This window comes from Euleptes europaea, chromosome 3 (assembly GCF_029931775.1).
Source record: "Euleptes europaea isolate rEulEur1 chromosome 3, rEulEur1.hap1, whole genome shotgun sequence".
NCBI lineage: Eukaryota > Metazoa > Chordata > Lepidosauria > Squamata > Sphaerodactylidae > Euleptes > Euleptes europaea.
In genome coordinates this window covers 3,994,931-4,009,716 of record NC_079314.1, presented here as the reverse complement: position 1 = coordinate 4,009,716, position 14,786 = coordinate 3,994,931, and the positions used below count along the sequence as shown (strand labels likewise).

Below are 14,786 nucleotides of genomic sequence, written 5' to 3'. Positions count from 1 at the left end.
CAGAAGCAGCAACTCAAAACTCCATTGCCAAAAGCCTCACAGAACAGAAAAGCTTTTCTTCTGCATCGGAAATGAGGCAAAAGAAGGAAAAAGAGGAGCTTCCAGCAGGCGACAGTGTTGGGGTGACCCACTCCAAAGACCCTTCTTATGGTGGGTACCAATCTTGTGCTCGCCTATGATGGTAGTCTGAACAGAGACTAAGGGGCAGATTTTATACAGGAATAGATATTCCCTCAAGTGCTTTGGGCTACTAGCATTTAAGCTGTTAGAGATAAAAAGAAAACACCTGGAATTGTGCCCAGAGGTTTAGCTGTAGCCATTTAAGTCGCTGGTGTAAAATGTGCTTCCTTTTCCTAAGGAAAGGCTAGTGGCAGCGTTTTGCCCTGAGGAGCGTTTTTGAGACCGTCCTCAGGGTCTCAAATGTTCCACTATGTGGCCACTAGCTTTTGAAATGTCAGTAGCCAAAGGCTGGCTGAAGAAAGCTTTCAGCAGTTCAGGCGCTTCCATGAAACACCCTGGGTAGCACCTTGCATCCCTCTGAGATCAGCAAAAACGAAAATTATGCAAAACAGGAATGAAAAACTCTGAATAAATTATGTAAAATAAGAACACATTTTTCTTAATTTACATAATTCATAAAGGCCAAAATTAATTTAAAGAAAAACAGAGTGCATCCACACAGCCTTGCCAATTTCTCCATTGTGCTAGGAAAGCCAAGTCTACCTACCAGTGACTCAGCAATATATTTTTAAACTTCTTTAAAGATGCAACTTGACTCATATGCCAGAGACACCTGAAGCCCCCATATGGGGCTTATGCCCGTAGTCTAGTCACTCGGGCATGAATAACTGCAGCTGCATCTGTGCTCCAGTAGTGTCCACAATTGATGAATCAGAAAAAGCTCTCAGCGACTCTGGTCACAACCAGGGTATATTGTAGAAAACCCCTGAGCCATTAACCTGATCCTTCAGGGAAGGTGCTTCAAACCTACTTGAACACTTGAAGGTGCCTTATACTGAATCAGACTACTGGTCCATCAAGGTCAGTATCGTCTACTCATACTGGCAGCACCTCTCCAGGGTCTCAGGCAGAGGTCTGATCCTTATGACCTAGTCCTTACTGGAGATGCCAGGGATCGCATCTGGGACCTTCTGCATGCCAAGCAAATGCTCTGCCACTGAGCCATGTCCCTCCCCAGTCTCATGTAGAATTAACACGGTTCCTAAGTTGCAGTGGTGTGAGTCAAATCCCTGCAGCCTCATGGCTGTGAGGTACAGCACTTTGGCATGCAGAAGGTCCCAGGTTCAGTCCCCGGCATCTCCAGTTTAAAAGGATTAGGCGATTTGAAAGACTGCCACCTGAGACCCCAGAGAGCTGCCACCAGTCAAGGATCTGGACTTGGGATGTACATGTGATTTTATCAAATATAAACTCTCCTAAAGTCTGAGAATCCTGGGTGGGGAAGGAACTCTTCTGCATCCTGCCCAACTCTTCATGGTGCACTGACCCTCGAAACTGTATGGGGTAGAAAAGGGATGCAGGCCTCTCGTTTCACCTGGGACCACACCATCCAGGTGCCTAACCACAGGGCAAGTGTGACAGTCCTCTCCCATTTCCCTGACAGCCACTCCAGAACCAAGGGAGATGGGTTGTGGTCCGGAACGACACACTGAGCCGGCATCTATCAGCCACTGTCAAATTCCTCGCCAAGGTTTCTTTCTCTGAGAGCAACAGTCGGCTGCAGTACGCATAATAAATAATGGTGATTTACTGTCTTTCCCAGCAAGTGCTGAGAGCCATGAGCGGCATGCTAACACCGGTGCTGGCTTGGTTACCGCAATGCAGGCTTGGCAAAGGGAGGGACAGTCTGCCAAGAAAACTGAGAGCTGCCAGGTCCTCCTTGAGTCAGGTGGGCTTCACCTGATAAACTTCTACAACAAAGTCTTAAATCTATTTCATAGGCAGCTGTCTGGAAAAATAGATCCCCTTATCCACCAGAGGGAGGGGAGGCTGGTAGCTCTGACAATGGAGGCAAGAAGTGTAGGTGGAGTAGACCTTACACATTCTGGATAATCTCTGTAGGAAACCATCTACTGTAGCTATAATTTTGTGTCATATAAAGTGGATAAATATGCTTCTCTTGATCACAGTGGGACCCATCCATTAATGAGGGACCACTGTAGGAAGAGCCCCATGGCGCAGAGAGGTAAGCTGCAGTACTGCAGTCTAAAGCTCCGCTCACGACCTGAGTTTGATCCTAACGGAAGTTGGTTTCAGGTAGCCGGCTCAAGGTTGACTCAGCCTTCCATCTTTCCAAGGTCGGTAAAATGAGTACCCAGCTTGCTGGGGGTAAGGCACTGGCAAACCACCCTGCAAACAAAGTCTGCCTAGTAAACGTCGGGATGTTACGTCACCCCATGGGTCAGGAATGACCCGGTGCTTGCACCTTTACTTTACCTTTACTTACTGTAGAAGGGCTTCGGTAAGAATCCCTTTGTTTCAAGTCACTGGGAGGGTACCTGAATATTGCACCCAGGAGCTCAAGCTGAGAACATTTGCCTAGACTGGTTATAACGTTAATAAGAGCTTTGGAGAGGAACCCTGGTCCTGGGCGCAATGTCTGCATTGGTTGGCATTTTAAAGGACCACCACTGCTGTATCTTGGCTTCTTTGAGAGCCAGCATAGGGTTAGGAGTGGAGGACTCTAATCTGGAGAACAGGGTTTGATTCCCCGCTCTTCCACAAGAAGCCTGCTGGGTGACCTTGGGCTAGTCACAGTTCTCTCCGAACTCTTTCAGCTCCACCTTCCTCACAAGGTGTCTGTTCCAACTCTATGATTCTCTATGATAAGCCAGTTTGATTCTCCTTTCAGTAGAGAAAACCAGGGTGTAAAAACCAATTCTTCTTCTTTTAGGGCTCCTTTTAGGGGCTTATGTTCTCCAGTTAAAACAAAACGTGACCTCCGGGCCATTATATCAGGCAGGGAAAGGGAGGGCCTATCAGTTGGGCTGTTCCATGCCAAAGGTTGCTGTGCACAGTAGGCCATCCAAGGCTTAAACCAGCAACCCCCTGAACTGAGGCTAATACCTGACCTAGGAAGTTCTGAGCGGCTGTGTGGTCTCAGAACCCTTCTCAGGGGTAAAAGGGCAGCATCAGCCAGTGCCTGGGATTGGCATGTAGAATGAAGCCTCTGGTGAGATGTGGTAAGAATACTTAGGAGTCTTGCCCTTCTCTTCTTCCCTGGCCAACAGAGAGCCAACATGGTATAGTGGTTAAGAGCAGTGGACTGTAATCTGGAGAACCGGGTTGGTTTCCCCACTCCTCCACATGAAGCCTGCTGGATGACCTTGGGCCAGTCACAGTTCTCGCCAAGCACTCTCAGCCTCACCCACCTCACAAGGTGTATATCGTGGGGAGGGGAAGGGCAGGTGATTGAAAGCCACTTTGAGACTCTAAAGGTAGAGAAAATCTTTTCACTGATAGTGGGGGAATGTTTTGTTATTGCAGCCAATTTATGGCGACCCTGTAGGGTTTTCAAGGCATGAAATGTGGTTTGCCATTTCCTTCCTCTGCGTAGCAGCCCCTGGACTTCCTTGGTGTTTTCCCATTCAAATGCTAGCCAGGGCCGAGGCTGCTTAGCTTCTGAGATCTGATGAAATTGGATTATTTCATTGTTATTTATCTGATTTGATTTATACCCCTCACCTTTCTCGGCCAGGCTAGGCTCAGGGCCTGACTCAGGTTTAGCCTGGGCCATCCAGGTCAGGGCAGTACTTATTACCAGTTGCATTTCAACTTCTTGACAAATCCTTTTCTCTGGTCCTAGCAGCTGCCCTTAGGGACCCTGGGCTGGAAAGTGCAGTCTTCAGATCCAGGTTTGGGCATAGTTGCCCCAGCACAGTAGGACTGAGATCTTGCGATTGGAAGTGCTGAATCAGGGTTGTAGTTCTGCCCAAATAGAGGCTGTAAATAAGCAAGTCTTGCATTAAACTGCAGTAGACAATTCTTTGGCGCATCCTAACCACCTGCAGTCCCCAGGCACAGTGTGTCTGCAAACTAGGCCCGCACGTTCAAACTCCCCCTTTCCCTATTCTCACATTCATAGAATCATAGAGTTGGAAGGGGCCATGTAGGCCATCTAGTCCAACCCCCTGCTTAATGAAGGATCAGCCTAGAGCATCCTCAACAAGTTTGTCCAGCCTCTGCTTAAAGACTGCCAGTGAGGGGGAGCTCACCACCTCCCTAGGTAGCTGATTCACTGTCGATGTCGAACAACTCTTATTGTAAAAAAAAAAAAATCCTAATATCCAGCCCATTATTGCGAGTCCTATCCTTTGCTGCTAACAGGAACAGCTCCCTGCCCTCCTCTAAGTGACAGCCCTTCAAATACGTAAAGAGAACAATCATGTCCCCCCTCAACCTCCTCTTCAGAGTAAACATTCCCAACTCCCTCAGTCTTTCCTCATAGGTCTCCAGGCCCCTGATCATCCCCGTCGCTCTCCTCTGCGCCATTCAATTCTGTCCACATCTTTTCCCGCTCTGAAGGAAGGGCATCTTGATCTTTGGGTGTTTCTCGCCTATTGCTAGGGGTAGGCAGGACTAAACTAACAACTTCCTGTCTCCTGGCGAGAAACACCTCCCCTTCCAGTTCCTTCCTGCCTTCACTGGGGTGAGAGCGTTGCAGCCATAGCTGCTGCCTAGGTCTAGTGAAATTAGTTTAGAATAGATCATTTTCCTTACCTTGTCGTATCCAATCACTTTTTAAATTTAAGCTCCCAGCTCTGCCGACTATCAGCTGAGCCGCAGGAGAACAGCTAAGCCGTGGGAAAGAGGCGGCAAACAAAATGGCTACTGGAGAAGCTGCATCGGAGGACATCGAGCTCCTTTCCAATGCAGATCAAGAATTGGCCTCAAAATCGGATCCCGCCGTTAGCCGCCCTGGCGGACTATCGGAAAGGGAGACCGGAAAGTCGCCGCCGCCATCTACTTCGGCTGGAAAATCGCTGAAGAAAAACAAGTCTAATGGCGGGGGGAAAGGCAGCAGCCAAAAGCGCCAGCTTAAGCAGAGCTCCGCTTCGGCCTCTAAGGTCCCTGCCGAATCCTCTGCTGGGCCTTTGGATATGGAGCCCAGGATACCTACAGAGGGTAAAGTAACCCCCCCCCCAAGAACCCCATGTTTGAACAGGTATATAATATGATAGAGGGCTCCATGGAAAGACATTTTCAGAGGCTCCAATCTCTTATCCTACCCTTCCAGCAGGGTTACCTTCCTCAAAGACTCCTTCAGCCACTTCCTCAAGGGTTTTCATATAGTTGGACATCTTCCCCTGGGTCCTCAGCCATATTTGAACCCATGCTGGAGGAGCCTGGCTACAGCCAAAGCGCCCCCTCTTGGCAGTGGTCCACTAAGGCAGCTATGAAAGCAGTGCCAAATATCCAAGAGCAGAGAAATGAAACCTACCCTGTGGATAGGGATTCTGGGGCTGACAATAAGGAGGGAGAGTTCGTTTCAGACGAAGAACTCCCCATTGTTCAGGAACAGCAGCCTCGGCTGTTCTGTTCTGATTATTTCCAGCCTCTTTTGGCCAAGGCACTTTTTGCTTTAGACCTATCTGATGAAGCTGAAGCACCTGAGGAATCTAAATCCAGACGTAAAGGTTCCAAGGAATATTTCCCACAATGGAGGCCCAGACTATTAAGGTCCCCTTACCACAATACTTTGAGAAAGTTATTAGAGCTGAATGGGACAAACCTCTACATAATAAACAGTTCTCTGGCAATGCCAAGAAACTATATGATATGGCCTCATATGCAATGGATATGTTGGAATTGCCTGTGGTAGATGCTCCTATCTCTGCCTTTCAATCCTCTGACTTCCTGGCGGAGGATGGAGTGGGCTTTATTAAAGATCAGATCGATAGGAAAATGGAATTTCTTTCCAGAAAGGTGCATGAGGCAGCTGCACTGTCTATAGCACTCATGGCTAGGGCTTCAAATGCCTGGATAAAGAAGCTCACTCAGCTTCTACCCACCACAGATTTAAAAAAAATAAATAGCCAAGGGCCTGTCTCAAGTGCTAAAGGCGTCCTCCTTTATGACAGATGCCTCCTTGGACATAGTGATCTTCGCTGCTACAGCAGTCGCCTCCGAACCGAAAAATAGCCGAATTTCCCGCAATGTGGTGGTTTTTCGGTTCGGACGAACCGAACTCAAAATGGGGGAAACCGGGGAGCCGAATTCGCCGAGTTCGGGTGTTCCCAAATAAATTCAGTGAATTCGGCCCCTTTAAACAGATCTGTGCCTTCCAGCTGGAAGGCGCAGATCTGTCCCGCCCCCCCCCCCCCCGCGCCTCCAGGGAGCTTCCGGCCGGGAGGCACAAATCTATTTAAAGCCCCCCCCCCAGCCCTGCCGGGACTCCCGGCAGGGCTGGCGGGGGGCTGGCAAGACCCTCTGCGCTGTCTGCGCAGACAGTGCAGAGGGTCTTGCCAGCCCCCCGCCTGCCCTGGAAACCCTCTGCGCTGCCTGCGCAGACAGTGCAGAGGGTCTTGCCAGCCCCCCGCCAGTCCTGCCGGGAGTCTTTAAATAGATTTGTGCTTCCCGGCCGGGAGGCACACATCTGTTTGAAGTCCCCCCGCGCGCCTCCAGGGAGCTTCCCTGGAGGTGCGCAGCGGGCCCTTTAAATAGATCTGCACCTCCCGGCCGGGAGGCACACATCTATTTAAAGCCCCCCCAGCCCTGTCAGGCCTGTGTCTCAGTTAGTTTCGTTTTCTCACCGACTCTCCTTCAAGGACTGTTTTGCATTCCTGTTCTCTTTGAAGCTTGCAGATGTCCGTGGGAGCAGCGGCGCCTCTGTACTGTTTGTAATGTGTTCGAAATAATCTCATGAGACTGTACTGCTGAGTGCTTTTTTCAATGCTTTTATATTATCAAGTGCATGCCAGTTTCCTCCATTACTGTCTTGGGTTCTCTATGCTCTGCTTACCTATGCTACCATTAAACCAACCTCTTTGGACAACTTCGTCTCCTGCTGTGGTTAGTGGTTCTCGATAGGGCAAGTGCTGACACCCTGCCGGGACTCCCAGCCAGCCCCCCGCCAGCCCTGCCGGGACTCCCGGCAGGGCTGGGGGGGGTCTGGAAGCCCTCTGCGCTGCCTGTGCAGACAGCGCAGGGGCTTGTTTAAAGGGCCCCCCGGGCGCCTTCAGGAAATCCCCCTGAAGGCGCGCGGGGGGCTGAATTTTCCCCCGAACTCCGGATCCCCCTGAATTTCCGGGGATCCGAAGCAGGGGAGTTTGGACTTCGGCATGGCCCGAATAAAAACGGGCCGAATTTTGCCGGAGCTGAACTATACCGAATTTTTTTTTCAACAGCCCTAGTCCCAACAGTACGAGCTACGCTCCTGTGCCCTCCGCAGCCTTGACGGTTTTATGCTAGCCCTCAGACGACGCTTTGAGAACTCTCACCAGGGCGAGAGGGCGAAGACCTCTCTGCAGCTGCGCCAGGAGACTAAATCAGTGATGCAGTATGCCAGTGAGTACCAGTTACTTGCCAGCAAAATCATGGACTGGAGTGAGGCCACCTGGCTTCAATATTTCCGTGAGGGCCTCAATCCCGACTTGCTCCATTGGGCTTTCCTGCAAGGAAACCCTCCAGACCTGGAGGGCTGGATCCATCTGGCGGTAGACGTAGAAAACCACCGACAACTTCTGACCCTGTCTCGGCAACGTAATATGCGGGAATCAAAACCACGGCAAGAGAGAGCCGTCCCGGGAAGAGGTGGCCCAACCCCGGGGAAGACCCCAACAACGGAAAGAACCAAGCGTTTCCAGTTCCCTCCTTCTTCGTACGGAAGAAAACGGGAGACCTACGTTTGTGTATAGACTTTCGTCGTCTTAATGCTGTCACCAAAACTAATGCCTACCCCCTCCCATTGATTCCAGATCTGCTCAGTCAACTGAAGGAGGGGCACATCTTCACCAAATTGGATTTGTTTGATGCCTATTTTCATGTGCGAATCAAAGATGGAGACGAATGGAAAACAGCTTTCTCAAGCTGCTTTGGAATGTTTGAATATCTAGTGATGCCTTTTGGGTTATCTGGAGCTCCTAGTGTCTTCATGCAAATGATTAATGAGGTGTTACATGACTTATTGTTCAAGGGAGTGATTGTGTATCTAGACGATATTTTGATTTATTCAAAGACCTATGATGAGCATGTAAAACTAGTTTAAAGAAGTGTTGAGACGCCTGCGGGACAATCAACTGCATGCCAAAGTATCCAAATGTGAGTTTCATCAACACTCTTTGACTTTCCTTGGGTATGTGATTTCGCACCAGGGTCTTGCCATGGACCCGGAGAAGGTACGGGCCGTGTTGGAGTGGGAACCGCCCAAAACACGTAAATAACTCCAACAATTTCTCGGTTTTGCAAATTTTTACCGTCCATTCATCAAAAACTTTGCCCAGGTGGCACTACCTCTCACTGATCTGTTAAAAACAAAAGGGAAGGGGAGTGCAGCTGTACAGCCAACCTCCTGGGTGAGCTGGACAGATGAATGCCAATTAGCCTTTGATACATTAAAAAAAATTATTTACCTCAGAACCCATCCTGAAACATTCGGACTGTGAAAAGGCTTTTGTAGTGCAGGTCGACGCCTCAGATGTGGCGATGGGGAGGCCCCTTCGTCAGCGAGGGGAGACTGGGCAGCTCCAACCTTGTGCGTTCTTCTCAAAAAAGTTTTCCCAGTCAGAGCTTAATTGGCCCATTTGGGAGAAAGGGGCAGCCGCCATTAAACATGCCTTGACCGTGTGGAGAAAATTCCTGGAGGGCGCGGAGATTCCCTCTGAAGTACGGACCGACCATAAAAATCTAGAGGCTTTAAAAGGAACTCATAAATTGACAGCCAAGCAGGTCCTATGGGCAGAGTTTTTCTCCAAGTTTTGTTTTGTGTTGAAACACGTACCAGGCATACAAAATCAGCTAGCAGATTCTCTCTCCAGACTTCCCCAGTTCCAAAGCAAAGTAGACCGTCCAGCGAACTCGTTGTTTATGCCCGCACAGTGGGGAGAGGGGGATTTGCCAGGCCTGGCTGTTCTCACTCGCTCTCAAGCCCTCAAATCGCCCTCCTTGGAGAGTTTGCCAGATTCTCTCAAACTAAGTTTAATTAACAACTGCCTGAAAGAGGAGGCAGCAGACAACCTTCCCAAGGCCATAACTCAGCAGGGAGGGTTTTGGTTTAAAGACGGTAAATTGTATGTACCAGGCTTGGTGAGGAGGGAGGTGTTACAACATTGCCATGTAGCTAAAATTGCAGGACACTTTGGCTTTGTAAAAACCTTGCACCTTCTGCATCGACAATTTTGGTGGCCAGGAATGTGTACAGATTTGGAGAATTTCATCCGCAGCTGTTCTACGTGCACCACTGCTAAGCGAGTGATGGGGAAACCGCCTGGGTTGTTGAAACCACTAGAAATTCCCTTGGCCCCTTGGGAGGTGATCGCAATGGATTTTATTACCGATCTCCCCCCTAGCAGGAGTAAGACAGTCCTGTGGGTAGTCACAGACCTTTTTTTTAAACAAGTACATTTGATCCCTTGCAAGGGGCTCCCCACAGCACAAAAACTGGCTCGCTTGTTTGTGACACACATCTTCAAACTCCACAGTTTCCCGCGCAAGTTAATCACGGATCAGGGCCCCCAATTTGTGGCCAAATTTTTGAAAGCCTTCCTAAAACTGGTGGGGGTGGAGCAAGGACTATCTAGTGCATATCACTCCCAGACAGATGGGCAAACCGAACATGACAATTCTGTATTAAAATGTTACTTACGTTGCTATGTAAATTATTATCAGGATGACTGGGTTGATCTGTTACCATTTGCAGAATATGCTTACAATAATGCTTCTCATTCATCCCCTTTCATGTGGTGTATGGTAAAGAATTCAGTTTCTTTGGGAGTGGGGGTCCCCTGGGGGAAGGGGAGATCAAAGACGTCACTGATTGGGTGGAAGTGGTACAGGATACTTGGACCTGGTTACAGAAAAATTTGGAAAAAGCCAAACACCATTGTAAAAGGCCTATGGTTGAGGACGGCCGCAGGTGAGATTAAGTAAGATCTGTGCTGGCCTCCCTACTCCCCACCCTCAGTTTATGACCTATTTGAGGGTGGATAGCCGAACCGATTACATACTATGGTTGGCCTTACCTGCTACAGTATGCACTTATATACGGCGACCATCTTTTAAATTAGTTGGGTTGTTCTGTGGTTTTATGGTTTTATATATTTTATTATTAGTAGTATATTGGAAATTTTGATGTTGTAACCCGCCCTGAGCCAGAGGGCGGGCTAGAAATACAAAAATAAATAAAATAAATAAATAAAATCCAGGCCGACAAACATCGTTCCCATGGCTGGGATATCAAGGTGGGAGACCAAGTATACCTGTCCACTAAAAATCTCCGATCTCTGTGACCTTGCAAAAAACTTAGTAAACAGTATGTGGAGCCGTTTCCTGTTTCACGCCTGATAAACAAAGTCACAGTGGAACTCACCCTTCCAAAAACCCTCAGAAGCATCCATCCAGTATTTCATGTCAGTCTCCTTAAGAAGGTTGAGTCAGCCCCCGACTGGCACCCAGATCCTCCTCCCGAACCCCCCCTGTTGGTGGGGGGGGGGGAGGAGCATTTTGAAATTCCCAAGATACTGGACTCCCGGATTTGGGGGAAGGGGCTCTTCTACCTAGTTCGTTGGAAACACCTGGGGCCTGGTCATGATGAATGGGTAGCTGAGCACCACGTTTCCGCCCCTCGTCTAATACGCGAGTTCCATGAGGCCTACTTGCGCAAGCCTTGATCATCGAGGGGGCCTTAAGGAGGGCAGAATGTCAGGCCCAGACTCCTCATCTTGGCCTGACTTTGCTCAGGGCTCTGGTGACAAGGCCCCAGTCATGTGCCTCTGGTTCTCATACATTTGTACCGTATATACTCGGGTATAAGCCGACCCGAGTATAAGCCGACCCCCCAAATTAGAGGACAGAAAAGGGAATTTCTTATTGACCCGCGTATAAGCCGAGGGGCAATAAGAAATTTCCTTTACCCGCAATGCTGCGGCCGCCATTTTAGAGCGCAGGGCCCCTGCCCCAGGTCGCCCTCCCGCCGCCTCCCAGGCCCTCCCGACCCACCCCGACCCCAGTCCCATCCAAGGGGGGAGGGGGAAAAGACCCTGAACCCACTCCTTACCTGGAGAGGCGGCGAAGCGGCGGCGGCGCGTCCTTCCTGGGCTGGCAGGAGGCCCCTCCAGGCCGCTGCTGGCCGGAGGAAGGCGCCCAGGCGCGTGGGCGGTAGCGGCGCGACGGCCAGGGGCCTCCCATGGCCCCTCCCGGCCGGGGAAAATGGCGGCGGGGGCCGGGGGGGGCAGGGCAGCTTCCCTGCGGCTGCAGAGAGGCTGCCCAGGGCCCCTCCCGGCCGGGGAAAATGGCGGCGGGGGCCGGGGGGGGGCAGGGCAGCTTCCCTGCGGCTGCAGAGAGGCTGCCCAGGGCCCCTCCCGGCGGGAGAAAATGGCGGTGGCTCGGCAGCAGAGGTAAGTTCCCCCCTCCCTCCTCCCTCCTTCCCCCTTCTACCGTATTGACCCGTGTATAAGCCGAGGCCGGCTTTTTCAGCCCTTTTTTTGGGCTGAAAAACTCGGCTTATACACGAGTATATACGGTATATTATCTCTCTCTGCCTAGTAGTGTGGTATGTGTGCCCATCCTGTTTACCACAGCTGCACACCCTTGTTATGCCTTGTTATGCTTTATGACTTCTACCCTGATAAAGCTTATCATGAATTTCACTGGCCAGTGTAACACTCTCCATTTTTACCCTGTATTCTAGCCCTATTACTCCATTAGTAGGCTCTTTCTGCTGGAGTAGCAGTCGGCTTCTGTCTTTGTCCACTTTTGCTCCCAAATAAAGTCTATAACCTGTTTCAGAGTCTTGCCTGAGCACGTTTTGCTTGAGGGACACAAAGGACAAAACCCTGAGTCTGACAGTGGAACTAGAGGTCACAGTGAGGGCTGCTGGAAGATGGATGAGATCTTCCATTGAGCTGGTACCTTATCTGTAGCTGTTTGTCTACATTCCCCTGCTTGTTTGCTTGATGCACCCGGCTGTGGCAGAAAAATTGTGTCCGCTGCTTGTTTGTAAGTCAAAGTAATTTTGTACATGAGTTAGCTGTTGGTTTTCTTTAGTAATACATTCTTTGAGATTTACTTCCTCAGTGCATTGTGGTATCAGCTCATAACAGGAAAGGGGTTTCAGTGCCCATAAGAACTCTTCTCAGAATTCCACTGCCTCCTAACATAGATAGGGCTCATGATACCATGGCATGACCAATTTTACTAGTTTGGCAAGAGTGTAAAAACTATCAGTAATGTCTTGGATTAAGAAAGTATGGCAAGTAATAAAATTGTCTATGCAAAGCTAAATGTGATGAAAAGTGCTGTCAAGTCACAGCCAACTTATGGCAACCCTGTAGGAGGCTCGTGGCTCAGTGGTAGAGCCTCTGCTTGGCATGCAGAAGGTCCCAGATTCAATCCCCAGCATCTCCAGTTAAAGGGACTAGGCAGGTAGGTGATGTGGAAGACCCCTGCCTGAGACCCTGGAGAGCCGCTGCCGGTCTGAGTAGACAATACTGACTTTGATGGACCAAAGGTCTGATTCAGTATAAGGCAGCGTCATGTGTAGGCTTTTCAAGGCGAGAGATGTTCAGAGGCGGTTTGCCATTGCCTGCCTCTAACTAACCAGGGTCAACCCTGCTCAGATCTGATGGGTCAAGGCACTAAGCTAAACGGTGAGCTTGAAATGTTGAAGGCAATCTAGATCTGTTTTTGTTAGAACATGGAAATCTCTCATTGATATTTAGAAATCAACATTTCATCTAGACATTAAACCCTGTAATTGTTTTGCTATAGTGTAAATATGTTTGCAACTCGTATTATATATGGTGTACTGGTTATATTTTAATAGCAAGTATGAATGCTGTGATAGAATCTTTTGCCATTCACTGCCTTGAGAAAGTACTGTAGCCTGCAGGACAATGGTCTGACTTCTTGGAGGGGCTCTTGTGCCTTACCCAGATCTACAAGCATTCCTTTTCCTTCTGACATAACAAACTCTCTTCTCCCCATTCCTGCAGCTCCAGCAGTGCATTGCTGCTTCACAACGAGCCGCCAACACCATCTTCCAGTTTTACCGGGATTCTGCTCACAGGAAGTACTCCAAGTGGTGACTGCCCACTAATGGAATAGAACAGAGACTGGCTGTTGAGGGACACAAGTGGTGCTGGTGGGATCCGTCTGCCCTGCTTCTGTCTAGTGCATCCTTCATTCCAAAGGGCAAGGTGGTGCAATTGGATTGCTGTTAACTGGGATTGCATAACAGACTACAGGCTAGGATTGCAGTATGCTGGAAATAAATGGAACTACAACACACACCCATCTGCTATATGATGTTCCATATCTGCCCGGAGCACAGAGATTTCCATTTCTGTCGTGTTTTGATATGCATATTTGTTGTTCTCCAAACCAAGCTTCAGTCACGGCTAGTCTGTGCAGGAAGCCACAGCTTGGGCCTAATTCTGCAATTGGATTCTTTTCTGATTTCTCTCTCTCTCCCTCTCTCTCCCTCCCTCCCTAAAATGGTAGTTTTGTGGTTATTAAAGTACACTGTATTTTTCCCCGTCTGTCTTTGCTAGAAGCTGTTCTTTTAGCCACTCTAATAAAGACCGGGAAAAGATTCTTCAGCTTGAAAGTAATTAGCATCAATGCTGTCCGTGAACCAGACAAACTTTCAAAGTTCCTTTTTTAGTTTCCTGAAGAAGCTAGCTAGCTTAGCTGTTCAGAAAACACAGCAGCAGGGGTAGGCAATTGTGACCTCGAATGGAGAGGGCAGTTACTGTAACCTCCCCTTTCATCTAGGGTTTCCAACCTCCAGGTGGTAGCTGGAGATCTCCTGCTATTACAAATGATCTCCAGGTGATAGAGATCAGTTCCCCTGAAGAAAATGGCCACTTTGGCAATTGGACTCTATGGCATTGAAGTCCCTCCACTCTCCAAACCCCGCCCTCCTCAGGCCCCACCCCCAAAATCTCCAGGTAATTCCCATCCCAGAGCTGGTAACCCCAGGCTGACCCTTTTCTGGTTTGGACTTTGAGGCCTTCTCCTTGATTACTAGCACCCTGTGTAACACTGGCCCTTTTTTATCCTTCCCCTGGAATTGCTCAGACCTCGTGGTCTCATGACCTGTTTCCCTCAAAACTGTATGCAGCAGTGTCAGCCCCTCCATGTTTTCTTTTGGCCCTCTGGCTTATCTCCTGCTGCAGGCTTCAGCTGCAGTGTGCTAGGGAGCCCCGCTGCAGTCTCGGGTGGATCCCCCTCCCCCCCGCAGGCAAGCCTTTATCACAGCTGGCAGTCTTGCTGCAGGCCTCTGAACATGATGAAGATTCAGGGTTCTGCACCAAGGCTCCCTTTCCCTCTTCATTAATATTCTGCAGAACTTTCCTGCTTCTTAATTTTGCAGTTTGGCAGCCAAATCGGGAGTTTGCTCAAAGCTTGGCAGATACCGCTTAATTACATGTCCCTGCCTGGGAATGCAGAGATTGGCTAAGGAAAAGCAAACCTGATTTCCCAGAGGAATCCTGGCCTCCAAAGGCTGCTTCTATATGGCCACTTCATTGATTTAACTCTAAGTTTCAGAAGGGACCGCAACACAGCACTGTGGCAATAGAATTGCTGGGGCTTTATTCCCAGAGCTG

The 14,786-nt window shown here is 49.4% G+C and overlaps 1 protein-coding gene across 1 annotated transcript in view; it reads left to right on the top strand.

Moving 5' to 3' along the window:
- The window catches only part of EXOSC5 (exosome component 5), a 36,951-nt gene extending 23,689 nt beyond the window's left edge, over positions 1 to 13,262 (top strand). Inside the window, exon 6 of the mRNA XM_056847282.1 lies at positions 13,170 to 13,262. Coding sequence (XP_056703260.1) covers positions 13,170 to 13,262 — 93 coding nt within the window. The remainder of the gene's footprint in view (positions 1 to 13,169) is intronic.
- Positions 13,263 to 14,786: the final 1,524 nt, after the last annotated feature.